The 15,328-nt window shown below is 41.7% G+C and overlaps 1 protein-coding gene across 2 annotated transcripts in view; it reads left to right on the top strand.

Annotated features, from left to right (window-relative positions):
• The window catches only part of LOC111328075 (gamma-aminobutyric acid type B receptor subunit 2), a 22,082-nt gene extending 6,923 nt beyond the window's left edge, over positions 1–15,159 (top strand). Inside the window, exons 1-12 of one of the 2 annotated variants that reach the window (XM_022932444.2) lie at positions 1–342; positions 681–875; positions 1,208–1,438; positions 1,814–1,877; positions 8,012–8,092; positions 8,977–9,127; positions 9,684–9,816; positions 10,493–10,600; positions 11,089–11,211; positions 11,531–11,863; positions 12,362–13,123; positions 14,023–15,159. The exon at positions 1–342 is cut by the window's left edge and continues 176 nt beyond it. In XM_022932444.2, the coding sequence (XP_022788179.2) occupies positions 696–875; positions 1,208–1,438; positions 1,814–1,877; positions 8,012–8,092; positions 8,977–9,127; positions 9,684–9,816; positions 10,493–10,600; positions 11,089–11,211; positions 11,531–11,863; positions 12,362–13,123; positions 14,023–15,045 (3,189 nt within the window). In that variant the 5' untranslated portion in view covers positions 1–342; positions 681–695 and the 3' untranslated portion in view covers positions 15,046–15,159. The remainder of the gene's footprint in view (positions 343–680; positions 876–1,207; positions 1,439–1,813; positions 1,878–8,011; positions 8,093–8,976; positions 9,128–9,683; positions 9,817–10,492; positions 10,601–11,088; positions 11,212–11,530; positions 11,864–12,361; positions 13,124–14,022) is intronic. The other variant, XM_022932438.2, reaches the window with a different exon arrangement.
• The last annotated feature ends 169 nt before the right edge of the window (positions 15,160–15,328 follow it).

Here is a 15,328-nt window from a genome sequence, read left to right as displayed (position 1 = left end):
TGTCTACATGAAGAAACTCCCGAGCGTGTTGCAACACGAATGGAAATCTAACAAAGCAGAATACTTTTAACTTGCTAAGAAACTGTTCAGCGCATACAAATTTTTCGGCGCAAACACTGAGAGTTGATTGCAAATTCGTTTGAGTTAACGTGAAATACACCACTTCTAATCCCACCAAGAAATGTTACAACAAATTTAAGGGCCAGCGGTCCATCCGCATACTAGGCTTCAGTCCCCTCGCGTTGGTATTTACATTTTGAGTGTTCGCGCGATGTTATGTAGTTTGTCATCGTATGATCTTTATGCAGCATCTCATGTCCGTTCAGATATTCAAACCGTCAGGTATGTTTTACGTTGTCATTTCGCCGATTTTATTTCGTTCTGTAGTCGTTTTATCGTCGGTACTTAGCTTAAGTGTAATTTAACAAAATTCTGTGTAAGAAACAACTGGTTGCAAGTAAATTGAATGGTTCATGTAACCGTTTTGAAATGTTGCTGGTGCTATCGTTACAATATCCATGCTACAGACTAACAGATCTTGTATAAACAGGCGCAAGTAAGTGCGGTAAATTGTATAGGTTCGAACTTGCATTGCAACGCGTCCAGTCACAATCTTATTTACCAAAGTTGCCTCATATTGAGCCTGTTTTGTAACCTACTTGACGCATTCTTTGGTTTAGGCGCGCAAACAAGGTATGTATGGAGAGCACTACATGTGGCTAATAATGGACTGGTACGACAGCAAACCATGGTGGCTTGTTAACGATGACGAAATTGATTGCACAGAAGAACAGATGAGAGCGGCGACTAAGGGCTACTTTTCCGTTGAGAGCACACGAATTGTTTCCAACGAGGAACCCACGATATCGGGAATGGTGAGCTATATAGGGTGTTAGGGTTATGATGTGGCATTTGAATCGGACGAAAGTGTCTGTAATCGGACGGAAGGATCGGAGGTGGGCAGGAAATGTCCGTAAATGTCCGAAATCGGTCGAAAGTGTCCGAATCGGACGTCAGAAGTGTCTGAAGTCAGACAGAGTTGACTGAAATCAGACTCAAAGACGTAACGTGCTGAAAAATGTAAAATTGATTGATTGATTCGTTGATTCGTTGACTGACTTAGGCATTAATCTATCAATTGATTGATCGATCGGCGGATGTCTAAATTTCCGCCTAAATTAACTGAGGAATTTTCATCATGCTGCAGACCTCCGCGAAGTTCCTACAGTCTTATGTCAAGCCAGGTGAAAACAACACGAATCTTTACGTTCCGTTCGTGTTTGACTCCGTGTGGACGATTGCTCTCACATTGAACAAGTCTTCGAGCGAAATCCGCAAAACTTTGAACAGATCTCTAGACGACTTTACCTACCGAGACAGTGGTATGGCAGAAACTTTCAAGAAAACTTTGGAAAATTTGGAATTCCAAGGAATTACGGTAGTGAGAAAGTGATATTTTTCTAATTTTAGCCTTGACCTTCCGCGAGTTCTCTTTCCTTTCCTCGCTTTGATTGAAAAACTGAATGCTTCGTTTTTTGACTGAATCGGAGACAAGACGTATGTTCATTCTTGACATCTGTTTCTGTGATAGAAAAGTAATCAATCACCAACCTTAATCTTCACCTCAGCTCATCGGAGAGGAGATTACTTGTCAGTCCACTGTTCACAAATCAAAGGGAATGTTATCCTCAATTTCAACAACAATCGTTGATTTTCAGGCTGAAAAGTAGTTCAAATAAGCAGGGGTTATGGTATTTGTTACGATTAGTGAATTTACTGGCAATTAACTCGTTTAAATATGTTTATTTCGTAGGGAAAAGTGACGTTTTCAAGAAAAGGGGGAAGAACAGAGCCCGCGTACATCAAACAGATGCAAAGTAAGTTAATTCATTGAATCGAATTTTCTATACTTTACAAATTCAGCCACCAGATCTTAAATGCAGGAAAAGGTGCCAAGAATTGCATCCTTTAATGTATCAATGCTTTTATAAAGGCTGATAGTTTCGAAAGAAACTGTTTGGGGCTGCGTCGGTGGGAGTAACGAAATAATTTGGATATATCAACAAAGTTGAAATGGTAAATTGGCCACCGTAACGATTACAAAAGCTGACGTTTCGAGCGTTAGCCCTTCGTCGGAACCTAACCCTAAAAAAAAAAAAAAAAGCGAATGCTTTTATAGCCTATCACCGGTCTCCTATAGCTCAGTGGTAGAGTATCCGAAGAATTAAACAGAAGGACATATGTTCATGTGCACCCGTGTCACTAACGAAATTTGAGGGATATAAAATAGTAGCCAATTTGCGATTTTGTACGATTTGGCCGATTCGGGATTTTTGGCCACTAGTGGCCGATTTTCCACTTTGGCCACTGAAGGCCAATTTAACAGTTTTGCCACTAGTGGCAGATTTCACGTTTTGGCCACTAGTAGCCGATTTGACATTTCAGCAGGTTGTGACCGATTTGGAATTTTAGCCACTTGTGTTCGATTAGGCATTTTGATCATTAGTGGCCATTTTGGCATTTAACCACCGGTGGCCGATTTAGCGTTTTTGCCAGAAGTCACCGTTTAGGCATTTTTGGCCACAAGTGGCCGATTTGCCATTTTTGCCACAGATTTGGCGTTTTCGCCACTAACGGCCGATTTAGCACTTTGGCCGCTGGTAGCCGATATGGCATTTTGGCCAATAGAGGCTGATTTGGCAGTTTGGCCTCAAGTGCCCGTTTTGACATTTCGGCCACTAGTGACTGATTTGGCGTTTTGGCCGCTAATGGCCCTTTTGGCATTTTGGATACACAGGAGCCGATTTCGATTTTGAATGCCACTAGTCGCCGTTTTGGCTTTTAAGCCACTAAAGGCTGATTTGGCATTTTCGCCACTAGTAGTCGAATTAGCATTTTGGCTATTAGTGCCCGATTTGGCATTTTGGTCAATAGTGACCGATTTGAGATTTTGGCCATTACTGGTCGATTTGGCAATTGGGGCCATTAGTGACCGATCTGGCATTTTGGCCACTGGCATTTTGGCCAAGAGTGGCAAACTAAGTATTCTGGCCACTACACACTACTGGCAAATTTGGCATTTTGGCCACTAGTGGCCAATTTAGAATTTTAGCCACTGGTGGCTGATATGGTGTTTTGACCACTAATGGCCTATTTAGCATTTTCGCCACAAGTGGCCGATTTTCTCCACTGGTGGCCAATTTGGCGTTTGGGCCATTAAGTGGCCTATTTGGCATTTTAACCATTAGTGGAAGATTTCGCGTTTTGGCCGCTAGTTAAAGATTCGGCATCTTTCCCACTGAAGGCAGATTAGGCGATTTGGCCAGATTTGGCATTTTCGTCATTAGTGGCATATTTGGCGTTTTGCATGGGCACTGGTGGTCGATTTGACATTTTGGCCACTGATGGCCAACTTAACATTTTGGCCACCGGTGGCAGATTTGGCATTTCGGCCAGTAGTGGCCCATTTGGCAATTTGGCACACTCTTTCCACTGCTTTGTGTAAATTCATGTATAGTTAGAACTCTCTTCTTTTTTCTTTCTACTTTTTCTCTTTCTCGTTGTTGTATTTTTAGCAGAATAAGCGTGAATAAAGAATGAATTTTGCCACTAATAACCGATTAGGCATTTTCGCCACTAGTGAACGATATGGCATATGCGCCACTAGGTAGGTTTAAAGCTGATTTGGCGCTCTGGCCACTATAAGCTGTTTTGGGGTTTTAGCCACTACTGGCTGACTTGACCTTTTGGCCACTACTAGCCGTTTTGGCATTTTCGTCAGTAGTGGCAGATTTGGCGCTTTGGCCACTAGTGCTTATTCTCGCATTTCTTCCACAAGTGGCAGATTTGACGTGTAAGCAACTAAAAAACCGATTCCACATTTCCGCCACTAGTAACCGATTTGGCATATGCACCATTAGTGACAGTTTGGAGTTTTGACCACAAGTGGCAGATTTGACATTTTTCCCACTAGTAGCAGATTTGGCGTTTTGGCCACTAGTGGCCGATTTCATGTTTTGTCCACTAGTGGCAAATTTGCCATTTTGTCCACTAGTGGCAGATCTCCCATTCTCTCCACTAGTGGCACACTTGACACTCTTTCTGCAAGTGGAAGATTTGGTCCACTTGTGGCATTTTGTCTACTAGTGGCCATTTTGATATTTTGTCCACTAGTGGCAGATTTGGTATTTTGTCCACTAGGGGCAGATTTGGCATTTTGTCCACTAGTGGCCGTTTTCTCACATGTCCACTAATAGCATGTTTGGCATTTTGTCAACTAGTGGCATGTTTGGCATTTTGTCCACTGGTGGCACATTTGGCATTTTGTCCACTAGTGGCTGTTTTGGCATTTTGTCCATTAGTGGCAGATTTGGCATTTTGTCCACTGGTGGCAGATTTCGCATTTTGTCCCCTTGTGGCAGATTTGGCACTTTGTCCACTTGTGGCAGATTTGACACTCTTTCCACAAGTGGAAGATTTGGTCCACTTGTGGCATTTTGTCTACTAGTGGCCATTTTGATATTTTGTCCACTAGTGGCAGATTTGACATTTTGTCCACTAGTGGCAGATTTGGTATTTTGTCCACTAGTGGCCGTTTTCGCATTTTGTCCGCTAGTGGCAGATTTGGCATTTTGTCCACTAGTTGCCGTTTTGACATTTTTTCCACTGGTAGCAGATTTAGCATTTTGTCCACTAGTGGCCGTTTTGCATTTTGTCCACTAGTGGCATATTTGGCATTTTGTCCACTACTCGCATATATATTTGGTATTTTTTCCACTACTGGCAGATTTTGCATTTTGTCTGGATGTCCGCTAGGGGCAGATTTGGCATTTTGTCCACTAGTAGCCTTTTTCACACTTTAATAATTTGGTTATATCAACAAAGTTGAAGTGGTAAATTGGCCACCGTAACGATTCCAAAAGCTGACGTTTCGAGCGTTAGCCCTTCGTCGGAGCGAATAGTGGAATTGTGGGTTGTGTGTGCCTTTAAAGGCAGAGAATGGAACTATGTTATTGGTGGGAACATGGCAACGAGAAAAACAAGAATAAATTAGTGGAATGAAAAGCGTTCGTTGATCCCTGTGGGATTTAGACTGCCGGTTTGAAAGATGAGCTTTTGTTCAAGATTTTTACGGCTTTCTGTGCTACCTAAGTGTAAGGAAAGACCGCAGATTGCCATATGTTGCTTAGAATGATTAGGTAAATTAAAATGTCTAGCGACTGGTTTCGAAGTGTCCTTGTCATTCCTTTCCACGTCTCGAAGGTGTTCTCGGAATCGGTCACCTAGTCTTCTACCTGTTTCGCCGATGTATATCTTTTTGCAATAAGTGCAAGTTATGCAATAGATTACATTGGCAGAGGTGCACTTTGTCTACTAGTGGCATATTTGGCATTTTGTCCACTAGTTGCATATTTGATATTTTTTCCACTAGTGGCAGATTTGGCATTTTGTCCACCAGTGGCTAATTTGGCATTTTGTCCACTACTAGCTGTTTTCACATTTTGTCCACTTCTGGCAGATTTGACATTTTGTCCAGTTCTGGCAGATTTGGCATTTTGTCCACTAGTGGCAGATTTGGCATTATGTCCAGTTGTGGCAGATTAGGTATTTTGTCCACTAGTGGCAGATTTGGCATTTTTTCCACCAGTGGCTAATTCAGCATTTTGTCCACTACTAGCTGTTTTCACATTTTGTCCACTTTTGGCAGATTTGGCATTTTGTCCACTAGATGGCAGATTTGGCAGTTTGTCCAGTTGTGGCAGATTAGGCATTTTGTTCACTTGTGGGAGATTTGGCATTTTATCCACCATTGGCAGATTAGGCATTTTCTCTACTTGGGGCAGATTTGGCATTTTGTACACTAGTGGCAGATTCGGCATTTCTCCTTTTGGCAGATTTGGCATTTTGCCTAATAGAGGCAGATTTGGAATTTTGTCCACTAATGGCAGATTTGCTATTTCCACTAGCGACTGTTTTGGCACTTTGTCCACCATTGGCAAATTTTGCATTTTGTCCACTAGTGGCAGATTTGGCATTTTATTCACTAAAAGCATATTTGGCAGTTTGTCCACTTGTGGCAGATTTGGCATTGTGTCCACTTGTGGCAGATTTGGCATTTTATCCACTTGTGGCCGATTTGCCGTTTGGGCCACTAGCGACTAACTTGCCATTCTGGTCACTAGTGGCAAATCTGGCGGTTTGGTTACTATTGCCATTAGTGGCCAATGTGGCATTTTGGCCACTAGTGGCCGTTTGCATTTTGTTGGCTAGTTGCGGATTTGGCGTTTTGGTTACTAGTGGCTGATTTGGCATTTTGGGCCCGAGTGGGGGATTTGACCTTTTGGCCAGTGGTGGCTGATTTGGCATTTCGGCAATTAGCGGTTCATTTTCCAACTTTGCCAGTAGTGGCTGATTTGCTGTTTAGGCCATTAGTGGCCGACAGTTGGCATTTTGGCCACTATTACAGTCAAACTAAGTGAAGCGTACCCCTTAAGATTACATTAATGAATTGATCATTTGGATATTGAACCCGCCAGTCGTTTTAAGAATGCAATAATGAATTGACTATCTGATTATTGAACCCGCTAGCCGTTTCACGAATAATGGATTGATTATTTGAATATTGAACCCGATAGCCGTATCCGTTTTGAAAAGGCGCGGATCATTGTTCAAATTAGAAGTCCATTTCTGAAGTCCAATAAGATTGTTCTATTTGACGAGGAATCCTGGAAATGAACAAACTGCACTGTAAAAACACTGCGAAAACAGTTGATCGCAAATATTAACGAAATAAAAAAAGTCTTGCGATGGCTTCGCCCGTAAACTGTTTTTTTCGACAATGAATACACACAAGAATTTCTACAAGTTCGTCAAGATGTAAATAGGCGAAAAAAGCTCTCGATAACATTCCATTTACAACATTTACAAGACGTTCTACACAACACTCGAACTCACCTTTCCTGCCATGTCTGACGCCATGTTGAAATAGTTCCGATCCATCATCACGTGTTTAATCACTTTCACCAGAGTATGGTGAGGGTCGCACAACAGAGCGAGGCTCCAAATTAAGTGCGCCCAATATCCCACCCATCCCACCCCAGGGGAGGACATCCATCACACAGTAATCTCGTGTGTGGGAAATTAACTTTTCCTACCCCAACCCTGCAGGAGACGGGACCTCCATTTATTCGTCCCTATCCGAGAAGACTAGAATATCTAACCATTTCTTGATGTTATAGAAAGGCAGCAAATTCTTCTCAATTATTTTAAGACCCTGAGTGTTGGTCCGGCCGGGCCTCGAACCCTCGACCTCCCGCACAACAGTCCAGAGCTCTATCCATTGAGCTAACCGGGAGGCGGTGTTCGCAGAGTCCAATCAGAAATGGACTTCTGATTTGAACAATGTTCCGCGCCTTTTCAAAACGAATACGGCTATCAGGTTCAATATTCAAATAATCAATCCATTATTGCATTCTTGAAACGGTTAGCGGATTCCATGCTGAAATATTCAATTCGTTATTGCGCTCCTGAAACGATTAGCGGGTTCAATATTCAAATAATCAAATCATTAATGTAATCCTAAGGGGTACGCTTCACTTAGTTTGACTGTAATATTGGTTGAGTTAGCATTTTGGGCACTAGTGTTGGTTTTGGCATTTTGGCCACTTGTAGCCGATTTGGCGTTTTGGCCACTAGTACGTGGCAGTCTTGGCATTTTGGCCACCGATTTGGCATTTTGGCTACTAGCGGTTGATTGGGTATTCTGGCCAGTAGTGAGGTATTGGTTCTTGTACTGGTAACTTCGTGTTTTTGCCGCCAGTGGCCGATTTGACAGTTTGGTTACTCGGTGGATTTTTGACCCAGTAATGACAAGTTTTAAAATAATAGAGGCACTTTTGGGTAGTTAATCTTCTTTTTTCTGTGATTTATGGACAAAATATTTACTTTGTAATCCAATTAATTATTTTTATCACTTCTCCTGTGAAATTTTATGATTTTTGCTTTTAAATAGATGGACTTTCAAAGACATTGGGCACTTACCACCCTGATATCGATAAAATTGTGTTTGATGGTACTCGAGTTTTATGGAAAGGTAGGTCGTATGTTTAGGTTACATTTTTCTTCTGAGAAAGTAAACAGACCTTTCCTCTTTACGGACTGGAGCTCTAATCAAAAGTTGGGTGTTTTATTCCTCCTTCTCAGTGGTCCTGAAGACTCGTTAAACCTTTAATTCTTATGAGTGACTAGGACAGTCACAATACAAATACAACATCAATCACACAAGTCATCAGAATAAGGAAAAATATAAATCAGGGTCCAGTTGCTTGAAGGACGACCTGCACTAACAGAAGGTTAAATTTTAATCCAGGTTTCCTTATTTCTCTATTACAGAAGTTTTTTGGGATAATTTTCCCTATTCTTTGGAGAGCATCCGATCATCAAATTATAGACGAAAATAGTTAAACTGAACTTTCTTTTGAAGCTTTCAGATCTAAAATTAAATTTCGCACTAACCCTGGGCTATCTTAACCTAGCTTTGAACAACCTGGCCCTGGAGATTATTAGTTGATAAATGCCAAATTCTCTGATCTAGCATCATAAGAATTATATGGCAGTGAAAAACCCAGTGTGTTGTCATACACTTGCCTCCTTTTCTTGAGTCAATGATATGTGTGATTTTGGTGTCAATATCCCTCAGAGTTCCGAAAGAAATCCGACGACTTCCGAACATGGCCGAATATTGCCGACGATTTTCCAATAAACTACAAAGGTTGATAGATATGAAAATGAACGTAAAACAAAAGATTTTGCACTACTTCCAAGTTTCAGTCATTTCTAGTCTTTCTTTCTTGGCGTTTTGTATTCGCACACTTGCAAAACATGTCGTGAAAAATAGCCCTCACATACAGTGACAGTATTCCTTAACTTCTCGTCTTTGAGCGTCTGCCATGGCAAATTTTCTGTTAATTTTTTAAGGTGGCGCTCCTCCGACTGATGGAAAAGTTACCATTTATGAGAAACAGTACGTTTCCACGCCTCTGTTTTGCGTTATCGTTATTTTGACCAGCGGTGGCATTTTAATGGCGGTGTACTTTCTACGATTTAATTTTCTTCGACGCAGGCACCGGTAAGTACAGGAAGCTGTACGGTATAGTAGATGACTCGTAAATGGATATTTCGAGTGTGTCCGATAACGAAGGAACCGAAAAGAAAATTCATTTTCTTTGCAGTTTTTCGTTAAAATAGAGGAGGTAGATAATTGCGATGCTTAATTTTTCGGGAATTTAATCATGTACAACCATTTTTATGCCACAGGCAAGAGCTCAGATGCTTAGATAAGGGGGATTCTTTTGGTTGTCCGCTGATCCCCCACCCCTTCCTCCACAACCTCCCCTTGTGTGTTGAATCAGTATTTCTACGTGGGTCGCATACAAGTCCTATGAGTCAGTTTTGCGAAAACATGCAGATCTGCAGAATCTACATGGCATAGTTATTTTCCGCAGTTAGATTCTTTATTTACCAGTCTTTCTCGCCGCATGAATACGAGCCCGCTGATATAGATACACAAGGAAGAGCAGCGGCTTAGGCCAAATCACGTAAAGCGTTGCAATGTTCCTACACTTCTTCACGCCATATTTAAGTTATTTTTTATTGACTTTTTCGTTTTGTTTTTTTTCTTTCAGCCATATCAAGTTATCAAGTCCAAACCTTAACAACGTGATAATCCTCGGATGTGTATTTATCTACATATCTATTTATATGATCGCCATCGATGGCAAATTGGTGGACACAAACACACTAGCGGGGCTGTGCAAGGTAAGTTTACCCGGACAACTATCCTCCCATACACAAGTCTGACAATTTCAGTGTCCTTCGATATCGGGCCACGGGAGAGAATATCGTACGCAAATCAAAACGAAACAGACCTGGCTCGGCCTTACACCTAATACTGATAAAGTCTTCTTGATGATAGACGCGTTGGTCTAACTGTTAGTGAGCGGGAGTCAGGAACGAGTGGTCTGGGTTCGAGCCCCGGCCGAGTGTGTTGTGGAGTCTTGGGCAAGACATCTCACACTCACCCAGCCTCTCTCCATCTAGCGAACAGTCTAAAATTGTTGTACCCGCAAACTGCCTTACAAACTTTATAAGATTCTGTCGGTGATCGATAGGTATCCCAGCCAAGAAGGATATTAACCCTCTTGGGTCCAGTTGTATAAAGGACGGATAACGCTATCCAACATATAAATCGCTATATGGCGGATACTGTCATAGCAAAACGTGTAGCGTTATCAGCTGTTTTCCACCGAAAAGAGTTTAATCCAGTAGGCAGCGTTATTCAACCTTCGAATTACCGGGGCCTGATCGCTTAAAAAGGAAACTGGGATGACCTCCGGGAGTAATCGGCCATGAGGCTCGTAGGGATTTACCTTTAGTTCTTGTTGATGTTGTTGCAATCAGCTTGCCGAGCAAAGGAATTTTCTTTTCATTTTAGGCTCGAGGTTTTCTCTTGTCTGCTGGTTATAGTTTTGCAGTTGGTGCGATGTTCTCAAAGCTGTGGCGAGTGTATCAAATTTACAGCAACTTTAGACCTAAAGAGAAGGTATATGTTCTCAGTCTCGTAATAATACCAAAGAAAATGCTGTGACCAATCACAGAAAACTGTACGTAACACAATTTACCTATGAGAATAGAGAGAAACTACGCGCGAACTTTAATTTGCAAAGGACGGGAAAACGTCCATTAAAATCTGATTGGTTGAATGGGGCCAGCATTTTGACCAATCACCGCAAAAAATAGAATAATGAAAAAAAAGTTGAGATTTGGCTTTGCGATTCAGCTAAAAATTACTGTGTTGTATAAATTCTTCCTCTATTCACCACAAGTAGATTTTAAATTTGATGAAAATAGAGTCAATTTAAAAAATTCGTATAAGATGATTCGAAAAACCGCAAAGGTTAAAAATAAGCGCATTAATGCCAAAAATTTCCCTAAAGCATCGTCTTCCGAGAGTGACCGCAAAAATGTATAATATGAGTTCTTACTCCTAAAGACCTTTGGCCGTCATGCTCACAATTTTTGCTTCCTCAGGCACTCAAGTATAAGGAACTTATTGGTTTTATGGTAGTTCTGCTGTTAATTGACATAATCGTGATGTCTTTGTGGATTGGAGTGGATACACCTGAGATTGTTACAACTGACATACAGACACAGGTCAGTCAGATAGGTTAAAGAGATCAACGTACAATTTCTCTGTGATTTTTCACAACGTAGTCATGCAAAAGGGTCAGGGGAATGTAGATCGTGATCACAGCAGCAACTTTCTACTTTTGGTCAACAGCTGAACAATCTCGACCGACCATCGATCGACTGTCGATGGACTATCGATCGATTATTGGGTGTCCATCAAACGATCATCGATCGAGTTATCCACTATTCTATGAATTTATTTTTGGACATTTTCTTGTTACCTTTTATAAGTATATTCGCCCCAAACTTGTGAAAATATCTCAACACACTTGTTTCTTTTCAGGTTAAGGAAGAACCTCACTTTAGAGTTATACCACAGGAACAATACTGTACTTCCAGATACTTTACCACTTGGCTCTACATTCTGCTCGGCTACAAAGCTCTCTTATTAGTGATTGGATGTTTCATTGCGTGGATCACACGCGGGGCCAAAGTCCGCCTGCTCAATGACTCGCGTTACGTGTGCATGAGCTTGTATAACATAATACCTTGCGTTCTAGTGGGTATACCACTGGCCTTCCTGATTAATGGTCACGTAAACGCGCTTGTGGCGTGCGTATCGTTTTTTCTGCTTCTTCCTACAACAGTGACGCTTTGTTTGCTTTTCGTCCCGAAGGTGAGAAACGAACATTTTTTTTTTTACTTGGCTTCAACCCTATGGGTACTTCATAGGCATTCCAGGACTGAGACGTATTTTGGAAGGCAACTTATTTTCCCATACGCTTTCCTTTTGATGTGTAACAACTGCTAATGACAATAACACACACGGTGACATAATGGAGGGTATTACTTATTATTTGAAATAGTGGTATTTAACGAACCTACAATATTACGATCCCCTCTTCACAATGTAATAGGAACCCTTGTGGGGGAGGGTGGAGTCGTTTTCTGAGGAGGAGGGGGTTAAGTGTTTTTCTTCATGTCCCTTTATTTTCAAAAATGATTTGAAATTTCTCTAAAAAAGTCGCACAGAAGAAAGTCTCTGGGTGTTTGGGTATATAAGAATCCTTTTTCTGATAATAGGAAGTTCATTGCTTACATAAATCTACGAGTAAAAAAAGGTTCAGAAAGTTTCTCAACACTTTTGAAAAAAATTATTTTGTTTCTGTCGTAGATTTTGAAACTCAAGAAAAATGCAGAGGAGCGATTCCGGATTACTGCTATACAAAGTCCCACCCGAAATGTAGTGGAAGTAAATTACGATTCGCTTGATTCATCTCATTCTGTCAAGGATCCTAGTGCGGATACAAAACTTCAGGAAGAGATAACCACGCTGAAGAAAGAAATACGTGCGATTAAACTTAAACACGGAGAAAATGCAACTCCAAACCTGTCGGTTCGAATCGCCGAACCAGTTGAAAATGGCCGGGAGGGGAAATCTTTCGCCCAGCTACCTGAAACACCGCTGACCAGACCCAAACTTACCAAGCGGGCAGTCACTTGTCACACCACGCAAGAGTTGTGTGTTCGAAAGAGGCGTAGACGTCGGTCATCCTCGTTTTCCGGACCGTACTTGCAACGGGGATCACTCGATATTGGGTCATTCTATTCCGAGCTAGCTGATCCGCTATTGGTGCTGAAAGCGGAGAACCGAGAACTGAACAGAAAACTTCAGGAAGCGAGAATTTCCGAGGCGGGAAAGCTGGCTAAAGTGTGGCATGAAAATGCACAGCTTCACCGCAAGATTGTGGAGCTCAACCTCAAGAGTGCTCCGAGTGAAGAAGCTGATAAAGTGTCTCGCTTGCTCAAGGAGAATGCGGAGTTGAAGAAGCAATTAGGGGAAGTCAGTATTTTGAATTCAGTTTGGTGTGATGTAACACCTCAAATCCAGAGGAAACAGAACGAAGACAGGAAAATTTCTAAAGATTTAAGAGAGGTTAGAGACATAGAGAAATTATTTCCAAAACCTTCTGTTTATCTATCCGTTCAATCATTTATTTTCTACTTGTTTGTTTGTTTCTTTGTTTGTTTGTTTTTAAGTTAGTTGTAGGGCCTGAGAGTATCCTGCTCAAGGGTTTACAGAGTCGGTGGAATGTTTTCTGAACATGGGGGCACATGGTGCAAAACTCTTATCATAGACCCCCCTCAAAATTTTCCAAAATACCCTTAGTAAATCGTTATCGCAAGCAAACCTATTTTCTTGCCTAGCAGCCCGCCCAAACCACAACTGACTGACACTGCATAAATAGCCAGTTATTGAGAAAAAGATGTCAAGTAAACTCATACAGCTCCCTCAGCCAATAAGATGCACAGCGAAAGCCACCTGCGACTTGGAGGTCACCCACGTTCGCCTCCTTTTCAGACAGCCACCTTGTTTTTCTCTACCATCATTGGCCATTGTAATAACGATGCTTTTGGTTCATTCAATATACAATCGAAAAGCGCCCTAACTTAAGCTACTGAAAACAGTGTAAAGTTTGGATTGGCTTTGGAATATAGAAGACGTGATGACAATTCAAACCTACACTCTGTGACAAAATTGTTGACATATTGACCTTTTCAAACTCTCATTTCTTCAAATTCATTCCTTTTGACCTTGTTTAGTTAGCCTATTCACCCCCTCCACCCCAAAACAAAGTTGCATCGATATTCCGGGAACTGTTTAGCTTCATAGAGGCAGCATTAAATGGGGAGGGGGGGGGAGGGGTTATATCAATGATTTCTAGCATGGTACGAAAGGTTGTGTTTTTCAGCACATATTTAGCACTGTTAAAACACGATGTGTCAACTAATTTCGTCGCTGATTGTAGGAATTTTCGTGTTTTTCTTCATCAGCTTCAGCAGCTTCTCAGTGTAGACCTCGCTGGTCGCAGACCAGGTTCTTTCCGTCCTTCCTCTGTCACAAGACCACCTCCCATCGGTCGCTCCCAGTCCTCAACCGAGTTGCATTGCAACTGGAACAGAACCCCATCTGCTGACAAGAAAAGACCCATAAGCCCTCTCGCAATAAACGCCGTGAAACGATTTAGCTTCGAGGGCATGGACAAAAGACAAAATTTCTGCGCGAGTAAAGATCTAAGAGCTGGCATAGCGCCAGCGGAGGCTGAAGCAGATAAGCCAGTGACGAGTGTGTCTGAATCTCCACTAACTGTGATAAACGAACCCAGAAGCACGGAGAAAAGTCCATCCACAATTCGGGGAGACAACATAGATGGTTGCGAATCGGAAAAAGAAACTTCTGAGATCGGTGAAAGAAGCAACGCGGGATTTAGCGGGGATGAAGATGAAGATGTAATTCACTTAAAATCGGTGGATAGAATGGAGGAATATATTGAGAAATCTACCGATTTGAATCACGCGAAAGAACACGCCGTAATAAGCAGCCAAAATGTAACTCCGAGGATCACAGACTTCCCAATTCTTTGTCACGATCGGCTCTTTTCGTCAAAACCGAAAAAGGATGACATTTGCGATCCAAAGTCGAATTCTTCGTTTCGTGAACCTTCGCGCGAAAGCGATCAAAATCTTTTAAGTGCTGAGGCTTCTAAAGTGGTACTCGATGAAAATGACAATTTGCAAAATACTGTAATACTACAAAGCCAATTGCCGGTTAATGACTTTGATACAAACCTTGAATTTTCCGAGGAAGTAAGGGACTATGCAAGTCAGTCTGAAGAAAGGGTGGAACTGTCTGACCCGCGAACAATAGACTCCCCAGTACATGACGTAAATCCCTTGCGAACAGAGAATGTATCATGTAACCAAAGTCCAAAAGACTTTCCGGCTTACAAGAGAAAAGTGCAAAGGAAGAAAGATAAGAAGAAAAATGACAGAATAGAGAAAACATTTTTTGTGTAATCAATTCCGACGAAAAACTCGTTAGTCGCTGAAATATTTGTTTAATCACTTAGTACCCGAGGGAAGTGTCAAGGGAAAAAAAGCGAAATTTGTCCAGTCTAGTGTAAATATAAAGATGAAAAAAAAAAATCTGTCTGCTAACATCCATTATCACCAAATCAAAGTTACCTCCAAAATCCATTTCCAGGCCTTTAACAATTGACCAAGGCGGAGAATGGGGCGAGTATTTCCGATAGAAATTAAAGTAAAACCCCGCCGGAGTATCGGTTTTTCCAAGGAGCGT

The sequence above is a fragment of the Stylophora pistillata genome, chromosome 9 (genome assembly GCF_964205215.1).
Source record: "Stylophora pistillata chromosome 9, jaStyPist1.2, whole genome shotgun sequence".
Lineage (NCBI taxonomy): Eukaryota > Metazoa > Cnidaria > Anthozoa > Scleractinia > Pocilloporidae > Stylophora > Stylophora pistillata.
The sequence above is the reverse complement of the archived record's forward strand: the minus strand, read 5'-3'. Positions and strand labels throughout refer to the sequence as shown.